The sequence below is a fragment of the Artemia franciscana genome, chromosome 9 (assembly GCF_032884065.1).
Source record: "Artemia franciscana chromosome 9, ASM3288406v1, whole genome shotgun sequence".
NCBI classification, from domain to species: domain Eukaryota; kingdom Metazoa; phylum Arthropoda; class Branchiopoda; order Anostraca; family Artemiidae; genus Artemia; species Artemia franciscana.
Window position 1 is genome coordinate 17707345 of NC_088871.1, and position 25418 is coordinate 17732762.

Below are 25418 nucleotides of genomic sequence, written 5' to 3' on the forward strand. Positions count from 1 at the left end.
ATACTGATTGTTTTTCCCATGGACAATTGTACGTTGCATGTCCGAGGGTCGGTAAACCTGACAATCTATTTATATGCAGCGACAATTGGACAGCGAAGAATGTTGTATATTCGCAAGTTTTACGCAGTTAATTTGTATTGTATCTATCTATCTATCTATCTATATAAAAACGAGTTGTGTGTATGCATGTTTGTTTGTTTGTAAAAAGAGCGTTTGCACATGACGTCATTATTAGTACATACGGCTTTGTATATGCACAGACAATGCGAAAGTCAAGAATGTTGTATATTCGCAATTTTTACGTAGTTTAACTCCTGCAGACGAAATGAATGCTTGCCTGAAAAATTCTAATTTATGGGCACACGTAAAAATATTAAAATTAACTACAAATATGCGTGTCCGATTTCAAAACGATGACTCTGGTCAAACATTTTCAGATCAATTGCTGGCAATTGGAAACGGAAAGCTCCCAGTAGTGGGAAAGCCAAGAATGTTGTATATTCGCAATTTTTACGTAGTTTGAAACACATATATAAATCTATCTATATTCACAGGTGGGACACAGGGACACAACTACAATGGCGCGGAACTAATATGACGCGTAACGACTTACGCGCGCGGGGGGGCTTGGGGGAGCGCGAAGCGCTCCACCAACTAGGTGTTGGGGTGGCGCGAAGCGCCACCCCAACAGCTAGTATATATATAAAAATAATTTGTCTGTCTGTCTATCTACCGAGTGACGTCATATCATCATGTCGTCATGAAGTTAGTTGTTGTCATGTTTGTTATTACGATGACGTCATTAAAAGTATTTAAGAAAATAGTTCAAAGACAAATTTTTAATTGTAAGAAGATCTTGGACGGAAAAATGTTTAATTGAAAAATGACTGAAGAACCTACAATGGAAACAGCCGAGGAAGCTGCTCAAAGAGTCTATGCCAAAAAAATTGCGGCTGGTAGAAAAAGTAAGAAAAGAAAGCGTGCCGAGGAATCACAAGAACAGGAAGAAAACATGCTTGCGGCTGATAGAGAAAGTAAGAAAAGAAAGCGTGCCGAGGAATCACAAGAACAGCAAGAGAACAGGCTTGCGGCTGATAGAGAAAGTAAGAACGGAAAGCGTGCCGAGGAATCACAATAACAGCATAAAAACAGGCTTGTGGCTGATAGAGAAAGTAAGAAGAGAAAGCCCGCCAAGGAACAACAACAACAGTGTGAAAACAGGCTTGCGGCTGATAGAGAAAGTAAGAAAAGAAAGCGTGCCGAGGAATTAGAAGAGCAGCCTGAAAATTATCGCCTGGCATTCAGGTAAAGCCCAGGCGATGATTATAGCTTGACAGATCAGAAAATATAACTCATGTTTCCTAATGACGTTGTTTGGTGCCCAAATCGAAAATCCAGATCAATTTATGCCTACTTTCAAAGTAAAAGGGCAAATTTATCATAGAGCAGGGTCCCTTCTACCATTCTCAGGCGAGAATCATAAATCTTTACAATTGTACTTCATCAGTGATAGAAATTCTGAATTGAATGCACGTTACAAAATTTCTCCCGACGTTGAAAGGACAATCGTTTCCCAATTGCAACATCTTTTCCACGAAAATAATAATTTAGAGCGTCTGTTCAAAACAGCCATCGATTTGATGCCTACTGATACGCATAAAATTGTTATTTCCACAGACAAAACGCCTTTTGGCCAACATGTGCGTAGATACAATGCTCCAACTATCGAAGAAGTGGCAATCGTTATGGTCGGTGATCAGTTTTTACCTCGATATATTATTCTTCATAATCAAACCGCTCAGTTGGTAAGAATTGCTGAAACTCATCAATGCTACGATGCCCTACAATATCCAGTGGAATGGCAAAAACGAGGATTGCCACACGCACATATACTAATCTGGCTACATTATAAAATTACTTCTAATGAATTTGATGATATGATTTCCGCTGAAATACCCGATGAAAATGTCAATTAGGGGTTACATGATATTGTTGTAAAAAATATAATACATGGACCTTGCAGTGCACTGAACGAAAAATCACCATGCACGGCCAAAGGAAGGTGCACAAAGCAATATCCTCGACTTTTAGTACCCAGCACAATTACTGGCAATGATGGTTACCCACAATATAGAAGAAGATCTACTGAAGATGGCGGTAAAACAGCAATAATAAAGAAGCGTAACGGTACCACCATCGAAGTAGATAACCAGTGGGTTGTTCCATATTCCCCTTTATTATCAAAAATATTTAATGCACACATAAATGTTGAATACTGTAACTCCGTAAAGGCAATCAAATACATATGTAAATACGTCAACAAAGGCAGTGACATGGTAGTTTTTGGCTTTTAGTCCGAAATCAGAGATATCGACGAAATCGTACAATATCAGGCTGGAAGATACATATGCAGTAATGAAGCAGTTTGGCAAATTCTTTCATTTCCGATACATGAACGTATTCCAGCTGTTGTTCACTTAGTGGTACATTTACAGAATGGTCAACATGTTTATTTTTCGGAATCCAACGTGCAACAAAGAGCCCAGAATCCACCGGATACAACGTTAACTGTTTTCTTTTCGCTATGCAAAAATGATTCTTTTTCAAAAAAACTGCTCTGTACTGAAGTGCTTTCGTATTACACGTGGAATACTAAAAATAACGTATTTGAACGTCGAAAACAGGGTAAGTCAGTCGACGGCCAACCTACCATCTTCAAAGATACCACGATAGGAAGACTGCAACGTTCACCCCAATCAACATGAATGCTTTTTCCTACGCCTGCTTTTGGTGAATGTACCCGGTCCGACGTCCTTTGAGTATTTTAGAACTGTAAACGGTACAATACATGACACTTACCGTAGTGTATTCCAAGCTCTAAATTTATTGGAGAATGACCAACACTGGGATAACTGCATCAATGACGCGTGTGAAACGTCAACTCCAAGTCAAATTCGTGCATTGTTTGGAATCATACTAACAACTTGCTCTCCTTCAGCTCCTACAGAGTTATGGGGAAAATATAAATCGAAAATGTCCGAAGATATACTCCATCGAAAAAGGTTAGAGATGTCAGATATGAATTTTGATTTTACGTCAGAAATTTATAACTACACTTTAGTTATCATAGAAGATATTTTTACATATATATAGATTTGTGCGTATGCATGGCAAACAAACCTTTTCAGGATTTGGGAATGCCTTCACCTAATCGTACCGCTGCTGTTTCGACATGTGTAGAATTGGATCGTGAACAAAGTTACAGTACGATTGATCTATTGTCGTATGTACAAAATAACATTTAAAGTTAACGTCGGAACAAAACTACATTAATGATACGATAATGCATCGTGTCGATAACAACGTTGGAGAAATTTTCTTTTCGGATGCGCCAGGAGGTACAGGTAAAGTGTTTGCGATAAAACTGATTTTGGCATCAATTCGATCAAAAACTAATATAGCGTTGGAAATTGCGTCGTCCGGAATAGCCGCAACGTTGCTGCCTGGTGGAAGAACTGCTCATTCCGCTTTGAAATTGCCTCAGAATTTGCATTCTAAAGAAACTCCCACGTGCAATATTTCCAAATCATCTGGGATGGGTAAAGTGTTGCAGCAATACAAACTTATTATTTGGGACGAGTGCACAATGGCACACAAAAAATCGCTCGAGGCTCTGGATCAATGTTGGAAAGATTTGCGAGGGAATTCGAAACCCTTCGGTAGCACATTAATATTGCTTGCGGGAGATTTCAGGCAAACATTACCTATTACACCTAGATCAACCCCTGCAGACGAAATGAATGCTTGCCTGAAAAATTCTAATTTATGGGGACACGTAAAGGCATTAAAATTAACTACAAATATGCGTGTCCGATTGCAAAACGATGACTCTGGTCAACCATATTCAGATTAATTGCTGGCAATTTGAAACGGAAAGCTCCCAGTAGACTCAATTTCAGGACGTGTACAACTACCTGCTGAATTCTGTAATATAGTGACGTCTAAAAATGAATTGATTGAAAAAGTATTTCCGAATATTCTAAACAATTATAAAAATAATAAATGGCTAAGTGAAAGAGCAATTCATGCACCCAAAAATATAGACGTGGACTAAATCAACAATACAGTCAGTCGACATAGTTTTGTAAATCCCTTTACAAGTCAGTCGACACAGTTTTGGAACCAAATGAGGCGGTTAATTATCCATCTGAATTTTTAAATTCCCTGGATCTTTCAGGGTTTCCACCACACGTGCTACAACTAAAAATAGGCTTACCAATAATATTGTTACGTAAAATAAACCCTCCAAAGCTTTGCAATGGCACGTGACTTGCCGTAAAAAAACAATGGAAAACGTAATAGACGCAAAAATCTTGTCAGGACCTTTTGAGGGTGAGGCTGTTCTTATTCCTCGCATTCCCATGATTCCAACGGATCTACCTTTTCAATTTAAAAGATTGCAATTCCCAATTCGATTAGTATTTGTAATCACCATCAACAAAGCTCAAGGTCAATCATTAGAAAAATGTGGTATAGATCTTAATACTGATTGTTTTTCCCATGTACAATTGTACGTTGCATGTTCGACGGTCGGTAAACCTGACAATCTATTTATATGCAGCGACAATTGGACAGCGAAGAATGTTGTATATTCGTAAGTTTTACGCAGTTAATTTGTATTGTATCTATCTATCTATCTATCTATATAAAAACGGGTTGTGTGTATGCATGTTTGTTTGTTTGTAAAAAGAGCATTTGCATATGACGTCATTATAAGTACATAAGGCTTTGTATATGCACAGACAATGAGAAAGTCAAGAATGTTGTATATTCGCAAGTTTTACGTAGTTCAAAACACATATATAAATACATCTATATTCATAGGTGGTACTCAGGGACACAACTACAATGACGTGTAAATAATATAGCGCGTAACGACTTACAGGCACGGGGGGGGGCTTGAAGGGGGTGCGAAGCGCCCCCACCAACTAGGTGCTGGGGTGGCGCGAAGCGCCACCCCAACAGCTAGTTGGATATAAAATATACCCGGATGTATCTGTTTCTTAGCGAGGTTGTGAAAAAAAGGAAAATATGCTGATAACTGCCTATCCACGATAAAGAATGGGACAATTGTATGATTCTTATTGGTAGGAGGGAGGGAAGTGGCTATTATCGTGGTCAATTGAAATCTCGTCTTTTCCAGAGCGATTTCAACAATTTATTCAATTTCTTTCTTTCAGTTTTTTGATGAATGATATTAGCAGTGATGTTTTCGTTGATTCACTCAAATTCTTTTTATTACAAAATTTTATCATGTTCTATTTCTGTGATATCTTGCAGTGTCATTTTAATATTGATTTTTAGTTTTCGATACAGCAAGACATAATTTGGACTTGCCTGTATTTTTTTTAAAGCACTAATTTTTGCCTTTTCTTTTCCAGTTTACACTGCCTGTCATCAGTAACGACAAATGAAAAACTATGTTTTTGAAGTCTGGTCGACATGAGTTTATTCCTGATATATTTCTCTGTACTGGATATGATGAAGGAGGTCGCGATGCATGCCAGGTAATCTGTCACTGAATCGGCGTTACTTACAAATTTCTAATCCAATTTCTAATTACAATTACAATTCTAATTAGAATTTCTAATTACAAATTTCTAATTACAAATTTCTAAAATATGGAAATAAAATTAACATTGTGGGAAGCTAGTATGATTGTTCCGCGTTTTGCATTTGCGAGATCTTCGGCAATTGAGGGGTTCCCTGCAATATTGCTAAATACGTAGATTGTAAGTTCTAGTTTTAGACACATCCTACCTTCGATAGGAGAAGGATTCTTCAGAGGGATCATAAGACTGAGTATCAATTTATTTCTAACTTAATGCAATGTGGCACCATGGTTGCAGATATTACTGCAGCCTAATAAAGTACGAAAGTCAACTCACAGTAACGAAAAATTTCAAAATACTTTTCGACAAAAACTGTCGAGTGATAAAAATTACCATTAGAAGTTGTTACAGGAATAGTAACACTGATTTCAATTAATTTTAAGGTTTATTGTGAAAATGAATTTTTAGAACTTTTGGAAAATAGCCTGAACCCTCTAAAATAGTGTCGGATAGATGTAACTGGAAATGTCATAGGAAAGTAACAGTCCCCCCCCCCACTGTGAAAAACAAGCAAAAGCAATGGCAACATTGATGTGCCCTCTTTAACCTGTTTTCTTAATAATTAGAGGGACAGTAGAATATCATACAAAACTGTTTAAGGGCTCATTTGAATGGAAATTCCTATATCTATATGCTTTGTGTAAGTAAAAAATATATTATTGAAAATAAAATGGGACTTTTTGGTAAAAACCTGCATCTTTATGCACAAGTTCATGTCGTATTGGGTATGATGTCATATTTGACAACAAAGGGTTTGGTAACGAAGATATTATTTTTCGTATAAAGAAAGAGGAATTAAAGAACAAATTTGGTAATTCAAAACTTGGTACACTCGGTGTTTTGCTGCATAACAATGTACGATTTGTTACCTATGATATATTGTTTGGGACAAAATTTAAACTTTAGCGTAAAGAGCGAGGTGTTGAAGCGGAGCAACCCCTTTCATATACGTAATAATTTCTGTTCGTTTTAAGTTTTAATGTTGCTCCTTAAAATCAGTTGAAAAGACTTTTAGTTTTAACAAAGGTTATAATTAAAAAAAAATTTTGTTGAAGCTTTTTATTTAATTTCTAATCTTTTTCAAATAATGTCAGGATATTTGCCCCCCTCCCCTTTACGGAAAAATTCCCCTTTCCAAGGAAACATGTTCTGGACTATTTAATCCTGGTGAAAATTACTACTACTAATAATAATAATAATAACTCACTGCAGCACCAAGCCGCCCGAGGCCAACACAGCTACGCACGCTCCTCCTCCAACCTAATCTATTTAAAGTGTCCTTCTTTACACCCTCCCAGGAAGTTCCCATTTCCTTTAAATCTCTATTTATGACATCCCCCCAACCCAGACAAGGACGACCTGCTTTCCGTGTAGCCCCAGACGGTTGGCCAAAGAGGACAATCTTCGGTAATCTGTCATCCTTCATCCGTAGAACGTGGCCTAGCCATCTCAACCATTTTTTCATTATAGCCCTAGAAAGCGAGATTGAACCACATTTTTCGTACAACCTACTGTTTGAAATACGGACAGTCAGCCGGGTACCCAAAACAATCCGTAGGCAATTTCTCTGGAAAATATCTAGTAAATTTTCATCTGCTTTTCGGAGTGCCCATGCTTCAGAGCCATATTTGACCACTGTCATCACTGTAGCTTCCAATATTCTAATCTTGGTTTGTAGACTTATCTTTCTATTCTTCCAAACTTTTTTAACTGTGAAAAAACACCCTGAGCCTTAGCTATTCTACTTTTAACATCTTCACTGCTCCCACCATCTTAACTAATAATATTACCAAGGTAACTGAAGCTCCCAACCTAATCAATGTTTTCGTTACCTGATGTCACCTGTTCATTTTCACTCATTCCTAGCCTTAGTGACTTAGTCTTCTTAATATTATTTTTCAAGCCTGTTTTAGCACCCTGAACCCGCAAAACCTCTAAAAATTCATTCATTTTGCTCACACTTTCATCCAATATGCTTAAATCATCAGCATAATCTAAGTCCGGGAGCGTTTTTCCTCCCCATTTGATTCCATGGTCTCCAATCGCCTTTCATGTGCTCCTTAAGACGAAGTCCATCAAAATGATCCATATAAAGGGGGATAGAACACAATCCTGCTTAACTCCTGATTTAATACAAAACCAGTTACTAACCTTATTTCCTAACATCTTCATGCGTAAAATTGAGTCCTTAAAGAGAAAAAAAAACATCTTTCGATGCAGAATATCGTGGTGGCAGCCACTTTTCTTGATTTTCGAACCATTATATTTTACTTCTTTTAAAGCCAAGGAACAGTTAGTTTCCTATGTAGGGGTATTAGACTATGCGGTTCTAATAGTGCACTTCGTTTTGTGATCTGGTTTTAGTTTTAGGAGTTATGGACTATTTAATTTTTTGCTATGGGACGTGATCGTCTCTTACCAGGTTGCCATCTACCGCTGCAACTCAGATTACAAACAGGAAAAAGAATATGGCTTTTTCTTATTTAGAATATTGAGAGACAAACTTCAAAGAATCAGGCAACTAACTAAATCCAAAATGCTCTATGGTTTATTCTTTACCAGGTTTCAGCCATCTCTACAGCCTTGATGCCGACTAACTTACAGAATTCCTATCTATAAATAACTAGACCCATTCTTCATATTAGTCTAATGGTTTGGTGTTTAGTTCAATTACTATAGGCTATAGTTCGTTCTTTAATGTAAAATTTTGGAGCATCAAGCAGGTGAGTAAGTAAAATATTAAGCCATACCCAGAAGAGTTTTCCAACCCCAACCCAGACAAGGACGACCTGCTTTCCGTGTAGCCCCAGACGGTTGGCCAAAGAGGGAAATCTTCGGTAATCTGTCATCCTTCATCCGTAGAACGTGGCCTAGCCATCTCAACCATTTTTTCATTATAGCCCTAGAAAGCGAGATTGAACCACATTTTTCGTACAACCTACTGTTTGAAATACGGACAGTCAGCCGGGTACCCAGAACAATCCGTAGGCAATTTCTCTGGAAAATATCTAGTAAATTTTCATCTGCTTTTCGGAGTGCCCATGCTTCAGAGCCATATTTGACCACTGTCATCACTGTAGCTTCCAATATTCTAATCTTGGTTTGCAGACTTATCTTTCTATTCTTCCAAACTTTTTTTAACTGTGAAAAAACACCCTGAGCCTTAGCTATTCTACTTTTAACATCTTCACTGCTCCCACCATCTTTACTAATAATATTACCAAGGTAACTGAAGCTCCCAACCTAATCAATGTTTTCGTTACCTGATGTCACCTGTTCATTTTCACTCATTCCTAGCCTTAGTGACTTAGTCTTCTTAATATTATTTTTCAAGCCTGTTTTAGCACCCTGAACCCGCAAAACCTCTAAAAATTCATTCATTTTGCTCACACTTTCATCCAATATGCTTAAATCATCAGCATAATCTAAGTCCGGGAGCGTTTTTCCTCCCCATTTGATTCCATGGTCTCCAATCGCCTTTCATGTGCTCCTTAAGACGAAGTCCATCAAAATGATCCATATAAAGGGGGATAGAACACAATCCTGCTTAACTCCTGATTTAATACAAAACCAGTTACTAACCTCATTTCCTAACATCTTCATGCGTAAAATTGAGTCCTTAAAGAGAAAAAAAAACATCTTTCGATGCAGAATATCGTGGTGGCAGCCACTTTTCTTGATTTTCGAACCATTATATTTTACTTCTTTTAAAGCCAAGGAACAGTTAGTTTCCTATGTAGGGGTATTAGACTGTGCGGTTCTAATAGTGCACTTCGTTTTGTGATCTGGTTTTAGTTTTAGGAGTTATGGACTATTTAATTTTTTGCTATGGGACGTGATCGTCTCTTACCAGGTTGCTAGCTACCGCTGCAACTCAGATTACAAACAGGAAAAAGAATATGGCTTTTTCTTATTTAGAATATTGAGAGACAAACTTCAAAGAATCAGGCAACTAACTAAATCCAAAATGCTATGGTTTATTCTTTACCAGGTTTCAGCCATCTCTACAGCCTTGATGCCGACTAACTTACAGAATTCCTATCTATAAATAACTAGACCCATTCTTCATATTAGTCTAATGGTTTGGTGTTTAGTTCAATTACTATAGGCTATAGTTCGTTCTTTAATGTAAAATTTTGGAGCATCAAGCAGGTGAGAAAGTAAAATATTAAGCCATACCCAGAAGAGTTTACCAATCATAATATTGCAACTAAAGCTATGGCTACTACTATTAATCAATATTTTAGTTACTATGAGCTAGTGTTCGTTCTTTTTATAATTTGTTCACTTTTTATTACTATATTACTTTTTAGGCAATTGTTCGTTTTAACTATTTATTATTATTTATATAACATCTCTTACTAGGTTGCTAGCTACCGCTCCAACACTAATTACTATATCTAGGGGTTTTGTTGTAACTATGGGACGAGTTTGTTCTTTATTATAATTGTCAATTTAATGTCTACAAAAAGCTTCAATTAATAACCACTACATAAAATCCTCTTCACTAACACAATTTATGATGAACTATATAGATCCTTTATGTAAACTTTCCTCGATTTTTCTTACGTCTAGCTTGCTTAGAAGAAACCATCTTACCGTTTAAGCTATGACAATATGACAATTAGGGTTTTATTGAACGATTGAAAAATCAATAATAAAAAAAATAAGACTATTATAATAGACGCAAATCAATTATTACATCTTTTTTTTTACTCTCTTCTAGAATGGCTGGGATCATTTTAGCCAGGTCCTCAGCTGAAATGTTGCAATCGGTATCTATCCATTTATCCTTCAATTTATCTATCACAACAGACATCATCCTCCCACCTGGAACACCATTTTCTTTCAGCACTCCTCCTTTTACTGGAAACTTAGGAGGTTCCCACTCTAAAAATTCTTTAAGGACTGACGTTTGGCCTTTGTATTTTATCAATTCCTCTATGTATATCTTTTCATCTTTTGGGGGCTTCTTGCTTTTTATAGTCAGTTTTTTGTAACGCCTGAGTGGGTTGACATCAAGAGTGTCTTCTCGATTTTCAATGAGGAACATGGCCAAATCACGCTCAAATGCTGAAACCTTCAACCGTTTGTGAAAATTTTCTACATCTGTCGTATGATTCATAAGGGATGCAACGAGCGTTATTGGATGAAGGTCTAAACTATTATTCTCACTTCTTGTTGTAATTATTTCAAATTCCTTTACATTCGGAGATTTCGGAAAGCCTAAGTATACAGCTACGCCATCTTCAATAATTCTGTGGACTAATTGAATATTAAATCTTCCAGACAGTATTTTACGACACTCAACCCAAAGACGTTCACCTGAAATTGCTTCTAAACCTTCAGCATTATCTTGAATAGCTTTAATAGTTTCCAAATCATGAGAATTTTCGCAGTGTGCAAATCTTCCATAAAACCTGTAGTATCTCAGAATCCTTAGAAAATCCTCCTGTATTCTCTGAACTGGGTCACCAACAAATTTAATGTGGCACTCTCTCAAGTCCTCAAACCCACCAAAATAATCAACTAAATTGCCATTTAAGTCAAGAAACATTGCATTGATCGTAAGGTCTCTTCTTCCAGCATCAAGAGCCCAATCTGTAACAAACTCAACTTCTGCATGTCTTCCATCAGTCACTTTGTCAATCCTCAGGGTAGTAACTTCATAATTTTCCTTGTCATTGATTCGTGCTGTTATTGTCCCATGTTTCTCACCACGATTATTAATCATTGGAATGCCTTCCTCGTCAAACATATTCTTCATTTGAACAGGTGTAGCGGTTGTCGCGAAATCCAAATCATGAGGTCGGTGACCGAGTAAAATATCCCTTACTGCACCTCCAGCTAACTTAACTTCAAACTTGTGTTTTAAAAATATACTTGAAAGACGTCGCAATTCTTCTGTAAATATGCTCTTGAACTCGGGACTTTCAATCTTCATTTTAAAAGGATGCCCTTTGTTCAGCTTGTTTAGAAATGTAACCTGAGTTTTGGAAAAACAGACTGTCTGAACAGCAGAAGTGGGTAAAATTGTTTGCAGAAAATGCCACATAAAGCGTCTTTTGAATTTCATAAGCTATGGATTCTTCCACCTCCTTATATTATATGATTGATGTCATAACTGATGTCATCAGAGCTAACGTCATAATGCAGTTCTCTCTAAAAATATTAATTTTGTTTTAAATGTTCTTTTTTAATTACCAAAACAAGTAGAGGTGACAAATTCCTAATTTTATAATAACATAAGCTATCACAGTGTTATAGAAAATGCAGTTTTTTTGTAAGAAATTGATGATGTAATAAAAATATGTTTTAATTGCAAAAAGTTTTTAACCCCATCAATTTCCATTCGTATGAACCATTAAACAACACTCTACGATGTTCCAGTGACAAGCTATTCTAGGGTGGAAAAGAAAAAAACAGAAAAATGCCTTATATGCAGAATACCGTGGTTGCAGCCACTTTTCTTGATTTTGAAGCCAATATGTTTCCCTTGTGGTTCAATTGAAGGGACAGTAAGTTTCCTATATAAGGGTTCGGACAAGGCAGTTCTAATAGTGTACTTCTTATTTTGATCTTTCTCTATTTTTAATAGCTATGGGTTATTTTTTTTCTTTGCATGGGACGTGATCTTCTCTGACTAGGTTGCTAGGTATCGCTACAACCCGGACTTGGATCTTTCACACTTTAGCGTAAAGATCGAGGTATTCGGAGGAGGTGAGCCCCTCATACGGGTAATAATTTCTGTTTGTTTTAAGTTTTAATGCTGCTCCTTACTTCCAGCTGAAAAAAACTTTTTCATATTTATTTTTTCATTATTTTTTTTTTAATAATGCTAGTAAATCCTGCGCTCCCTTCATGGAAATTTTCTTCCCCCATGACAAATTCCTCGATGGAAAGTTCCCCCAGCATATCCCCCTCTTCTCAATCCCTCCCCCCAACCGAAAAATCCTCCTGAAAACGCCTGTACACTTCCCAATAACCAGTACTATATGTAAGCACTGGTCAAAGTTTGTAACTTATAGCCCCTCCCACGGGGACTATGGGCGAGTAAGTTGTCCCCAAAGACAGAGTTATAAGGTTTTTCGACTACGCTGAATAACATGGCAATCTTAGAATTTTGATCCGTTGACTTTTGGAAAATAATTAGCGTGGGAGGGGGCCTAGGTGCCCTCCAATTTTTTTGGTCACTTTAAAAGGGCACTAGAACTTTTCATTTCCGTTAGAATGAGCCCTCTCACAACATTCTAGGACAACTGGGTCGATACGATCACCCCTGGGAAAAACAAAAACAAAATACAAACAAACAAATAAACACGCATCTGTGATCTGACTTTTGGCAAAAAATACAAAATTCCACATTTTTGTAGATAGGAGCTACTACAGTAGGATTCTCTGATACGCTGAATGTGACGGTGTAATTTTCGTTAAGATTTTATGACTTTTAAGGGGGTGTTTCCCCCTATTTTCTAAAATAATGCATCTTTTCTCAGGCTCGTAACTTTTGATGGGTGAGACTAAACTTGATTAAACTTATGTATTTAAAATCAGCACTAAAATGCGATTCTTTTGATGTAGCTATTGGTATCAAAATTCTGTTTTTTAGAGTTTTGGTTACTATTGAGCCGGGTCGCTCCTTACTACAGTTCGTTACCACGAACTGTTTGATTCAACTTTTTCTAGGTTGCAGTTAGAGCTGCAACCATGACTCCCCTCTTAATAAATTGCAGCCATAATGCAGCTACAACTAAAACTATGATAATATTTCAACTACTGTAGGCTTGAGTTCGTGCTTTATTATAAATTTCTTATATTATTATCTTGTCGAAAGATAGGCATATACAAATATCGCATTCATTTATTACGCCATGCATCGTTATAAACTATACGATTATAACCTCATTCATCAAGCATGTACACGAAAATGCAGTTGTAGCAACTTCGTAGTACTTCAGTAGCAGTTGTACAACAAGATGTAGCAACTTCTTTTAAAATGAGCCATTATGCAGCTCTCTATGATTTCCTGGTGCCCAGATAGCTGAGGAGGAAAAAAGGAAAGAAAGAAAAAAAATCTCATATATGCAGAATATCGTGGTTTCAGCCACTTTTCTTGATTTTCAAGCCAGGACAATTCCCTTGTTGTTCAAGCCAAGGGAGGATAGAATTTCTATTCAGGAGTTTCGAAAAAGGTGGTTCTAAAAGTTTACCTTTTGTTTTGATCTTACTCTATTTTTCGGAGATATGGATATTTTAGTTTTTACAATGGGGCGTGATTTTCTCTTGCTAGGATGGTAGCTACCGCTGTATCCCGGATAAATCGATCCTTTTCAAACTATAATGAACCATATTAAGTAATTCAAATTTTTTTATGCTGTTGATTGGTCTCTTACTAAGTTGCAGCTGTGATACAGCTACAGCAACATTTCAATTATTATGGGCTAGAATTCGTTCTTTATTATAATAATTCTTGTTTTGATCTGATTCTAGATCTAGAGTTATGGGTTATTATATTTCTTACTATTGGACGTGATCGCCTCTTACTAGGTTTCTAGCTACCGCTACAACCCGGATTCCAGTGCCCAGCTAGCTAAGGAGGAAGAAAATAGAAAGAAAGAAAACATATGCCGTATATGCAGAATATTATGGTTGAAGCCACTTTTCTTGATTTTCAAGGCAATATAATTTCCTTGTTGTTCAAACAAAGACAATATAAATTTCTGTATAGGGGTTTCGGACAAAGCGGTTCTAATAGTGTACTTCTTGTTTTGATCTGACTCCATTTTTAAGAGTTAAATGTTGTTTTAGGTTTTACTATGCGAGGTGATCGTTTCTTACTAGGTTGCTAGCTACCGCTGCAACCCGGATCTCTATGATTTTCCACTACCCTGCCAGCTGCACTGAAAAAAACGCAAATAAAAAAACGTACCTGCTGACGATACGGAATATCCTGGTTGCAGCCACTTTTCTTGATTTTGAAATCAATGTATTTTTTCCGTTTTTTAAGCCAAGGGATAGTTTTTTTTTCCCATATAGGGGTATTGGACAATATGGTTTTAATAGTGTACTTAGTTTTTTTTTATCATATTCTAGTTTTAGGAACTATGGGCTATTTTTTATTAACAGACGTGATTGCCTGTTACTAGGTTACTAGCTAAGGCTGCAACTCAGATTACAAACAGGGAAAAGCCTATGGCTTTTTCTTATTTGGAATAGTAAGAGACGAACTTGAAAAAAATGGGCAGATAACTAAATCTAAAATGTGCCATGCTTTATTCTTTACCAGGTTTCTGCCACCTCTACAGCCCTGATACCGATTATACTTACATAATTCCCATCTATAATTAACTAGACCCATCCTTCATATTAGTCTAATGTTGTGCTTTGTAGTTCAATTACTATTGGCTATAGTTCATTCTCTAGTATAAAATTTCAGAGAATCAATCAGGTAATTAAGTGAAATATTACGCCATACCTAGAAAAATTTACCAATCATAATATTCCCACTAAAGCTATGGATATTGCTATTAATCAGTATTTCAGTTACTATGTATGAGCTTGTGATCGTTCTTTATTAAAACTTGGATATTCCACACTTGCAAGCCAACTCTTTTCTATATTTTCTCAAAATGAATCATCTTTAATAATATAAAAGCCTCGGTGGCTCAGTAGGTAGAGCGTAACTCTAATAATCCTAAGGTCGTGAGCTCAAACCTCACCCGTGGCAACTTTCTCTGTTAATTTTAAATGGATGATGCTAGTTTATAGGAAAGTAAGGTTTTATTGCAACTTTTAGTTTTCTAGTAGTATTATGGGCTTTACTGTCCGTTCTTTCCTGTAAAATATATCAATCCTTTATTTTAATTATAATGATTTTGCAACAAGTGATGTTTATGCTTTCAGGCTGAGTCGAGATTAAAGAGTGGTGAAGGGTTTCTTCCCGTTTTAAAATCTTCCCCGCTTTGTCGGGGGTTCAATCACTCACAGAGGGATTGCGCACTGGACCTAAGATTTTGTGAAATACTTTCTTTAATATCCTTCCCAGAGCCCTAATCATTTAGCGTAGAGGACCCAAAATCCGCGACAACCGGTGCAATATATTAATTAGCAAAGGTTAGTTCAGAATGAAGCAACTTGGCAAACCAATTGCAAAGACAGTAACAGGACATTGATGAACGACCCCTGTAATAGTTGTCGTGGTCTAAGAGTACAACATAGCAATCGATATCAGGAAAAATAAAAATACTTTTTCTATTAGCCATCTCATTGAACCGGTCGGAAATGACTTGTAATCAGAGCCAAACCTTTTGTTATTGCTAGAGCAATACCAAATTCACTTCTTAATATTAACTGACAGAGTTCCAAATATGATCTGTTAACTGAAATATATTGAAGGTGTTTTATATTGTAGTGGTGAATGCCTTCTTAAGGGGTTTTTCGTCCAAGAACACGTAAGAGGGGGACATTTGTATTGCCAATTCTTGATGTCTCGAGAAAAAATGCATAAAGAAATACACAATTATCTGATGAGAAGCCGAGCAAATAGTCTGCGAAAGTAACAGGTTCCATCCCACTGATACTTCCAGCGCTTCTACTATTGATTATAGCTTGTTTAAAACCAGGAACATGTCTCAGATTATCATTGAAAATAACCTTCGCATTGGCAATGGGGGAACTAATGTAGATTGTATATAAAAGGAACTTGCCCTACTTCATTGAATAGTAATAGTAGAATGCAGCTTTTGTACGAGCAGAAATTCTTCCATTTATAGCACGATCCAAATCAGTCATACTACCATATTCTTTACGAGGTAATGTGACAAAGGGAATTCAATCGAATAAATTGATTATTGTCGTTCCACGCTAACGAGTGGCAAATCATGTGGTCTAGCTCTTATATCATATCTAAAAAAAATTCTCAGGATATCATACGTATTTTAATACAGTCAACAAGAGTAACTTCACACTTTCCATCAAATTTGATGGCGGGGAGAGTTTTGTCCAAAAATGACTAGTTTTGTTTAAATCATCATAGAGTAGGTCAGAGACATCGGACAAGAATGTCACATAAAAATAATTAGGCATTGTAGAGATGTTCAGCAGCAATCCAAGAATCAGAATCAGAGTTGTATCCTAGCCAACGAACAAGCTACTGTCTTTTGCCCCTGCGAGCACTATTCTTTAATATCTTTTTAATTTTATGCATTCCAGTGGTTTCATCTTTTTGTAATTCATACTTGTAAAAACCGCCAAGAATCTCGTCATCTTTTATATCACGTAAACGATATGTTGCAGGTTTAGTGTCTTTCGAGACATTAAACTTTTGGATATTTTTAAAAGTTCAGTGGCCCAAAAGCACTCTCCCTTTTCAAAAATATTACTTGTTCGATAGATTCAAACTATATCACTAACATTAAATGTCCTCTTATTCACAATCTTTTCGTTGGAATATTGTTTAAGAATAATGTCAAGTGTATTTTTATTGTTACTGTGTGTTACAAGAGGACTAAGATTAGACAGGGATCGATGAGGACGTTGATTATAAATCAAAGTGATTTTATCTAAATTTCGAATAAAAGCAGCAGTATTTTTCAGTTTACAATGTCACGATATTAAAAGTCGTATTGTTCTTATCAATTGTTTAGCCAAGGCCGTCTTTATTGGATTATCACTATGATAGAGTATTGTATTATATTTATTAAAGCCTTTTTACATGTAGATTAACAAATTCACTTCCCTGATCCATTTGGGTTTTCACATAATAATCTTGTTTAAAGATAGATTCAAGGGTTCTAAAAGGTTTATCCTCTTTGTAAGCAATGGAACGACATATACATTGTGACTAAAAACACTGACTGCAAGTGAACATTGTAAACACTGATTGCACGGACTATTCAGACGTCTTTGAATCTCATCTAGCGTTAAAAGATCTTTTTGTAATATATGCAATGGGATATGCAATGGGTTTTTAAAATAATAGCTACCGCGAACTCTATGATTTCCATGTAGATTGTAGCTGGGTTCATTACTCTACCGCTAACTTTTTTTCAACTCCATCGACTCGGGCAAGTCTCGTGGGGGATTTAAAATGTTCTATTTACCAATATTTGGTAATGAACAATCTTGTTCATTATCATAATGAAAATTTTCTATTTACCAATATTTGGTAATGAACAATTTTGAACGTAAACACGGTGTGAAGCGTCCGCTACCCTTTTACATACTAATAGGTGGTGTACTGATATTGAGACGCTTTTGTTTAATGCCTTTTAAATCATCACCCCCACTTGTCGTGCTAGTATTTTCCAAAAACGATTTAAAAACACTTTTGATACTTTTCCATATTCCCATAGTCGTTTTAGAATATTTTTATTCCCAATAAGACTTTTTGGGTAGTTTGACGACTTTAAAAATTTATATAAATGGCAATCAAATAATTCAAGTCTTTTACAATTTGCAATTAAATCTGATACGAAATCAATTAAATTGTAACTATTGCCTTGGATTAGAACTTCATTCTTTTTGTCATCAATTTGTATATGTTCATTTTCAGCAAGATATTTTAACAGTCTTTTAATTTGCTCACGATATAATCGAGGCATTAGGTCTATAACACTTGATGAAACTTCATATAATTATTCTTCCTGTTTTGGTGGTGGTGTTGGTGGTGATGCTGAGCTTTCATAACTGGGAGGCTGATCATTGACATTCACTTTGAGCGGTCTTTCACAGTAGGGTTTATACCTATCGACAAGTCGAAGGGCATTTTGAAGCAAAATTAATTTTTCATCATTTGCAATTATCTCGTTATTAATGAACTTATCAAGATTATCTTCAAATTGCTCTTTTGGTGAAAGAGTGAGTTCAATTGGTGTCAATTTTTAAACTTTAGCCATATAGAGAATAGTGCTTACAAGTCCCCCGATTATTGGCAGTAACAATGAAATGAAACTACCACCCGCTTGAACAAGCCGTTTTTCTTTTAAAATCTTTTGCTTGCTTTTTGTAAGCTCGAGCACGTACAAGTGAACGATGTTGCTTTGTCTGCTTCTTAACTACTCCTGGCAGTTGAAAATTGCCTTCGGTTAAGTTTTAAAAAATTTAAGATAGGCGATTAATGAATTCACTGTCAATACCATGTTTGAGTATAGCCTTCCTAAGCTGCGGTTTTTGAATTACCTAGGACGGAAAATAAATGTCTGTTTTAGAGTAGTTTCTTCAGTGTAATGATGGCAACTAATGACCTTTTTTACTATTCAAAGGTAGATATACAGCAATTTAATTGTCAACAATATCAGTGACCATGTAAAATTCTTCGGGTGTTTTTTGGCTGGGATCCGAAAGAATATAACCATAGGGTTTATTAGTAGCTTGATTGCATTCCGAGACTAAAAAATTTTTGTTCACCGGGATATATTTTTTTGTTTAAACTTATAAGAGAATCTGAATCACGAACAACCCTATAGATGATATAGCAAGTACAATTCAGAGCAAGCACTCTCATACATCTGCTGTGATGAAAGAGATTATGGAGAACAATGTTTTGAAAACTTTTTCATGATGAGACCAATCCGTGAATAACTGTATTATCTCTTGAGACGACCATTCTTTAGAGGATTCAGCTAAATCGTCAATAATTAACCACAAGTTTGGTGCAATAATATTAAACACGTCCAGCCCCCATATGAATTTTATGTCTGTTGCAACAATTTTCATTTTATCATAGGACTTGCCACACAGTATAGCAACAATAGATATTTTTCAGATTTTCTAAAAACATTTGATTACGATTTTGAATTTCTTTCGTTAAAAGTGTTGTTTTGTGTGACATTGATGGTCCGCAAAGAAATAACCTGAATAGAATTTTAAAATCACACATATGATTCTTCTTGCTGTCAAAATATAATTAACCTTACCCAACCTCAATGTGTTGAATAGTTATCCAAATATAAAATACATGGTTTCTTTAATATGTAAATAAACCAAATACATATTTACATAAAATGGACACTTGAATATACTTATATGAACATTAAAAAGCAATTTGGATTGCCACCACTCGGAAAGCGTGGCTGCCACCATGGCAGCCGAAGACCTGGCCTGGACTAGGCCGGGAACGAGTGCGAAAAATAAAAAATAATTGTATAATATTGAGCACAATTTAAAAACAACATTCCGCCTTGCGCAAAAATAAATAAATAAATGAACAAAGAGACTAGAAAAACATACTGCTGAGCTGGAGACTGAGATAAAACGCCCCCCCCTCCCGCCAACTATTGAGCTTTGTCCAGACAGACACACCGTCTGTACTCTACACATACGTCTCAATCTGAAGTAAGGTAATTACCATATGGTAGTGCTCTCACACCATCCGAAAACATAGACTCTATTCGATATGGCCGACATGGCATTTTTCCACTCGAACTGTATAGTTCTTAAGTTTTAAAGAGCGAACGTCCACGACACTCGCTCTTGGAGTTAAATTATTTTCTACAAAGTTCCTATAAACTCTCGTGTCAAAATTTTTCTTCACATAGTGTGAAGGACATACAACCGTGGGATATTAAGTAACCTCCCATCTGAGATTTAAAAAAACAACAACTCATTTGGTGTCTGGCACTTCACTAACTCCGGATATGAATTCTTTTTAATTGGTAAAGTCCATTCGAGAGATAATGCGCTTACCAGTTTCCAAATCTTCTAATAAATTTTCCGTTTTAACTTTTAACGATAATCATTGTGCATCCTCATAATAATCTTAAGCTTGTCCCTCCCACGGCCACTGGAGCTTACACAAATTGTAATAAAATTCTAACATGATTGTTTTTGAAATTTCTAATATGCTACTGCCAGGGGCATTATTTTTACTTAAAATTGCACACCTTTTCTTCTAATCAAAAGGACCATATCAAAGTCTATGATCGCGAACGATGTGAGATTTGGATTTGCTATGATTTATGCACATTCCTTTGGGTCGGTTACAACGTCACACGACTCTTATACCGCACACTCTCGCATATTTTACCAAAATAACTTAAAATAATTTAAAGGCTAAATTTAAAATAAGATTAAAGATCTTCTTTTCAAATTCCAAATATAGAAATTTGAAATCTCTAATATGCTACTGCCAGAAGCATTATTTTTACTTAAAATTGCACACATTTTTTTCTAATCAAAAGAACCATATTAAAGTCTATGATCACGAACGATATGAAATTCGGATTTGCTATGATTTGTGCACATTCTTTTGGGTCGGTTAAAACGTCATACGACTCTTATACCGCACACTCTCGCATATTTTACCAAAATAACTTAAAATAATTTAAAGGCTAAATTTAAAATAATATTAAAGATCTTCTTTTCAACCTTCCTTTTTGCCTTAGATTGTTTACTGACAAAGGTGTCTATCGTCTTCAAATATGGTTTTTGATCGAACAAGAGGGCTCTATGAATCTTTGTGACCTTGAAACAGATGGCCAGCAGGTTTACACCATTAACACCAGGTTTACAGGATTAAGTTTACGCCATTAAACACTGCTACTAAATTAAATATAAATCCCTTCATGGGGAGGAAAACAACTTTTTTCCTGCACGGCTGTCAAGGATAATAGTAACAAGGGAAGGATTTAGCATCAATTTTATCTCAATAATTAACCATTTCCACTCATTTAAGAAATTTTCGTTAAAGCCATTTTTATTCAGTAATGTAAAGCCAAGTACTAAATTGAAAAAAAAAATAATATATTTCGAAGTTTACGTTTAACTGAAATCTTAAACACCCATTGAACTGAATATTAAAGCTGCTTGGTGCAAAAGTATTATCTTTGTAGAATAGGATATCAAGAGTAAATAGGCTCCCATAAGGCTATTAATTGGTTTCCAGGGAGTGACAATCATAGAAAAGAATGTTTTATCTGTCGACCGCAGACATTATGAACCTTAAATTTGAAAAATAATACGTGAAGGTGGACTAGTTTGATAAATAATTTTATCAAAATTACGTATGGACTCATTTTACGTATATGTAACAATTTAACTTTTAATTGTGTACTTGGTGCTACAACATAAATTGTGTTTGTCCAAGGTCACTGAATTGTAAATAAATTCGAAGGATGCATATTCATTTTGTAGTTTTTTGGTTTTGTTTTTTCAGGAAAAAATAATGGGTTTGAAGGCATAACCCCTCAGACCTGACTGAAAATTTTTTTGCTTCTTGATTATGGTCAAGACATAATCTTTATTAGTCTGCCAAAGTAATGACAGTAATGTAATGACAAATTCTAAAGGTAAAATCAATTGAGCTATAGTTTGGAAAACAAAATTAAATATCAAATATACCGAAAATATGGTGACAGTGAATGTAAATATATGTATATGCATAAAGATACATATAGATAAACATATAAATAAATGTGTTTATGTACATGAATACATGTGAATATATAGAGAGTTTTGTTTTAAGAAGTAACTATCAGCATTTTTTAAATCTGAACTTATATCTTATAAAGCTTTCATTGACTTAACAAAAATAATAAGATAAACCAAGATGAATAATATCAATACAAAATTGTACGTTTTTCTATGTACATACTAACTTGAGCCTTATTCCTGTGTCTTATAATTTCAATATTTCCTTAGGAAATTATGTTTTGGTTTAATATATACACAATTTCTTAGCATTTGATTTGAGGGCGTACGAGACAAAAATTCTTTGCTTCTTGTATATGTTCAAGATATAATATCTATTAGTCTACCGTGTTTCTTAAAGTAATGTCAAATTTTAAAGGTAAAATTATTCAAGCTATAGTTTGGAAAAGAAAATTAAATATTAATAATACAAGCAATATTGTGACAGTGACTCTAAATATGTGTATGTGTGTTAATATATATAAAAATAAATATATATGTTTATATATATGAATAAATGTGAATATATATAATGTTTTATTTTAAATTCTTAATCTTACATTTTATAAAGTATGATCATACAATGTATGATATATACTAAGTATGATTTGATAAGTATAACTTATCATACAAAAAGTATGATATATACTAAGATGAATCATATCAATGAAAAATTGTGAGTTTTTCTATATGCGTAATAGTTTGAGCCTTATTGCCGTATCTTATATTTAATTTTTTATTCACGGATGTATTTTTTGGTATAATTGTTGCACAGTTTTGGAGTATTTGTTTTGAGGGCCTATATGTAACCCAAAACTTCAAGGCCAGTTTAATTGTACCCTGGACTCAAATGTTTACACTATTGGAAACCAGACCACACTTATCAATTGATACCTTGGAAGTATGCCATATTTTTGAAAATTTGCTGCAAATTCCGAGACGATGAAGTGGGATGATATCAATTGTAGGAACTTCTTTTCTAATTTTTCATTTTTCTTTTAATAAGATAATCTTGACCAAAAGGTTTTCATAGTCTAAAATTTGCTTTTCCAGCCCGCAAGAGATCTAAACAACCTAGACATTATAAGAAATACTATGATCATATTTCGTATACTTGGTTTATATCTGAAGAAAGAAATGAGATATTGTTCAGCTTAAACTCTCTGTCTATCGATAAGGATCTAGTAGCCAATATAGAATTTTTAAGAGCTCTTCAACTATTGGCTAAACTAAGCTTACCTTCTTGAAAAAATTAAAAAAAGTTCATCTTGTCTCCAACTGACATAAAGTCAACAGTATCATGCTATAAAAACCGTTTATTAATTTTGAAAACCGTGATGACAAAACATAAAAAATAATAAGACCAAAGCAACAAAAAAAAAGATAAAACTAAACATATAATTTAAATGTTACCAAAGAGACATGGTCAAACACAATTTGGAACGATCGAATATATCGACAGGAACAGGCATTGGAAGTAGTAGGCTCCATTTGTGCTACTGAAAGGGCACCTAAACGGGTTGAACCCCTCTCATTATAATAAATTCATGGCAAGGTAAGTTTTTTGCCCACTGTACTATGGGCTTAGGAACAAAGTCTTCTGATGTAAATCTGACTTACGGACTCATTATGATTGTCAGAATTTTATATATATAATCATCCAGATGATGATGGTCTATGTTTAATTCACATCAAAATTATCAAACTCTTAAATTTTTTTTAAGGTGTGCAGGGAAAACTTGAAAAGATCGTTGTACAACTTTGGCTATTAGGTGGTTTTCAAGGTTTGGTATTTTAACATAAAATTTATCTTTATGATTATATTCTGCAATATGCAATGGTATTTGCATGTGACTACGCGATTGCTATTGGCTGGTCGATCGTCCTGTTGATCGTCTCGCCATTGGCTGGTCTTCAATTTATTTTTATTTTTATAATACTTGAATGGATAACGAATATGAACATAGAAACTTTTATAATATATTGCATTTTTCTTTTGGATATAAACGCAGACACAAATGAATGTAAGTGATTGGTAAGCGCTTTTCTTCTTATGTATTTTTTCATGCAATATTAAAAGAGGTGATAAGATTTTAATCAAAAATACGGCTGAGCCTAGCTCAGATGGTAAAAAATTATAATCTTTACCTGAGTGTCTTTACGCACATTCGGTATAAGTCTAGAATAAAGGTTATTGAGAAGGGAAAATGTTAAGAAAAATTCTTATTTCATAATATTCGAGTAATTGTAATTCACACATTTTGACTGTAGCACGCTATACGTTATCTCCCCCACCATTACCCCCTACCCTAACTTGAAAATTTATAGCCCAAATTATTTCCCCAAATATATGGCTCTATATTATATAGCCCAAGTTCAATCATCTCCGATCTCCACTCGCAGATAATTGTCCCTTTTGAAAGAATTGTTGAGTGGTTTAATGTTAATTACAGCGTCTTAAATGATAAAAGTAAAAACCAGAGCCATCAAGGGGTGGCTCTGGCTTAAGAAAAATAGAGGTATCAAGAGGATCCCTTAGTAGACATAAGGAATGATGTGTTCGATTCCTAAATATCCTGCTTGGTGAAAAAAAAAATTTCATGCATCATGTTGACCTGATTAAAAGGAAGGTCTCCAAAAACTTTGAGATCTTTAAGAAACTTAAACATATATTTCCAGGGTTTATTTTTTGTGTCTTGTCCAACAGCCTAGTTCAGTCTAATGTTTCGTACCGTTCTATTTTATGGATGTCAACTTGTCCCTGATCAACGAAAAGACTTTCAAAACTATGTGATAAGGCAAGAACTCTTGCAAAGGACATTAACCATTCCCTACTTAAACCCTTGCTGGACTTGGAATCTCTTTCTTATCTGAGCTGTGCTTCTTTTAAATTTTTTAAAGTTACCTGCTGCCCTTCTCTGTAATATGTTCTATACTAGCTGTTGATGTGGCACTTATTTTTATATAGATAGATAGATAGATAGCTATACATATACACTATAAATTAACTACGTAAAACTTGCGAATATACACCATTCTTCGCTGTCAAATTCTCTGTGCATATAAATAGAGTGTGAGGTTTACCGACCGTCGAACATGCAACATCGATGGTCCATGGGAAAAAACAATCTGTATTAAAATCTATACCGCATTTTTCTAATGATTACCCTTGAGCTTTGTTGATGGTGATTGCAAATGCTAATCGAATTGGGAATTGCAATCTTTTAAATTGAAAAAACAGATTCGTTGGAATCATGGAAATGCGAGGAATAAGAACAGCCTCACCCTCAAAAGACCCTGTAAAGATTGTTGCCTCTATTACGTTTTCCATTGTTTTTT

The 25418-nt window shown here is 35.1% G+C and overlaps 1 protein-coding gene across 1 annotated transcript; it reads right to left on the bottom strand.

The window, feature by feature from the left end:
• Positions 1-10347: 10347 nt before the first annotated feature.
• LOC136030776 (CCA tRNA nucleotidyltransferase 1, mitochondrial-like) lies at positions 10348-11616 on the bottom strand. The gene has a single exon (XM_065709819.1). The coding sequence runs from the start codon at positions 11614-11616 to the stop codon at positions 10348-10350; it is 1269 nt and encodes a 422-aa protein (XP_065565891.1).
• Positions 11617-25418: the final 13802 nt, after the last annotated feature.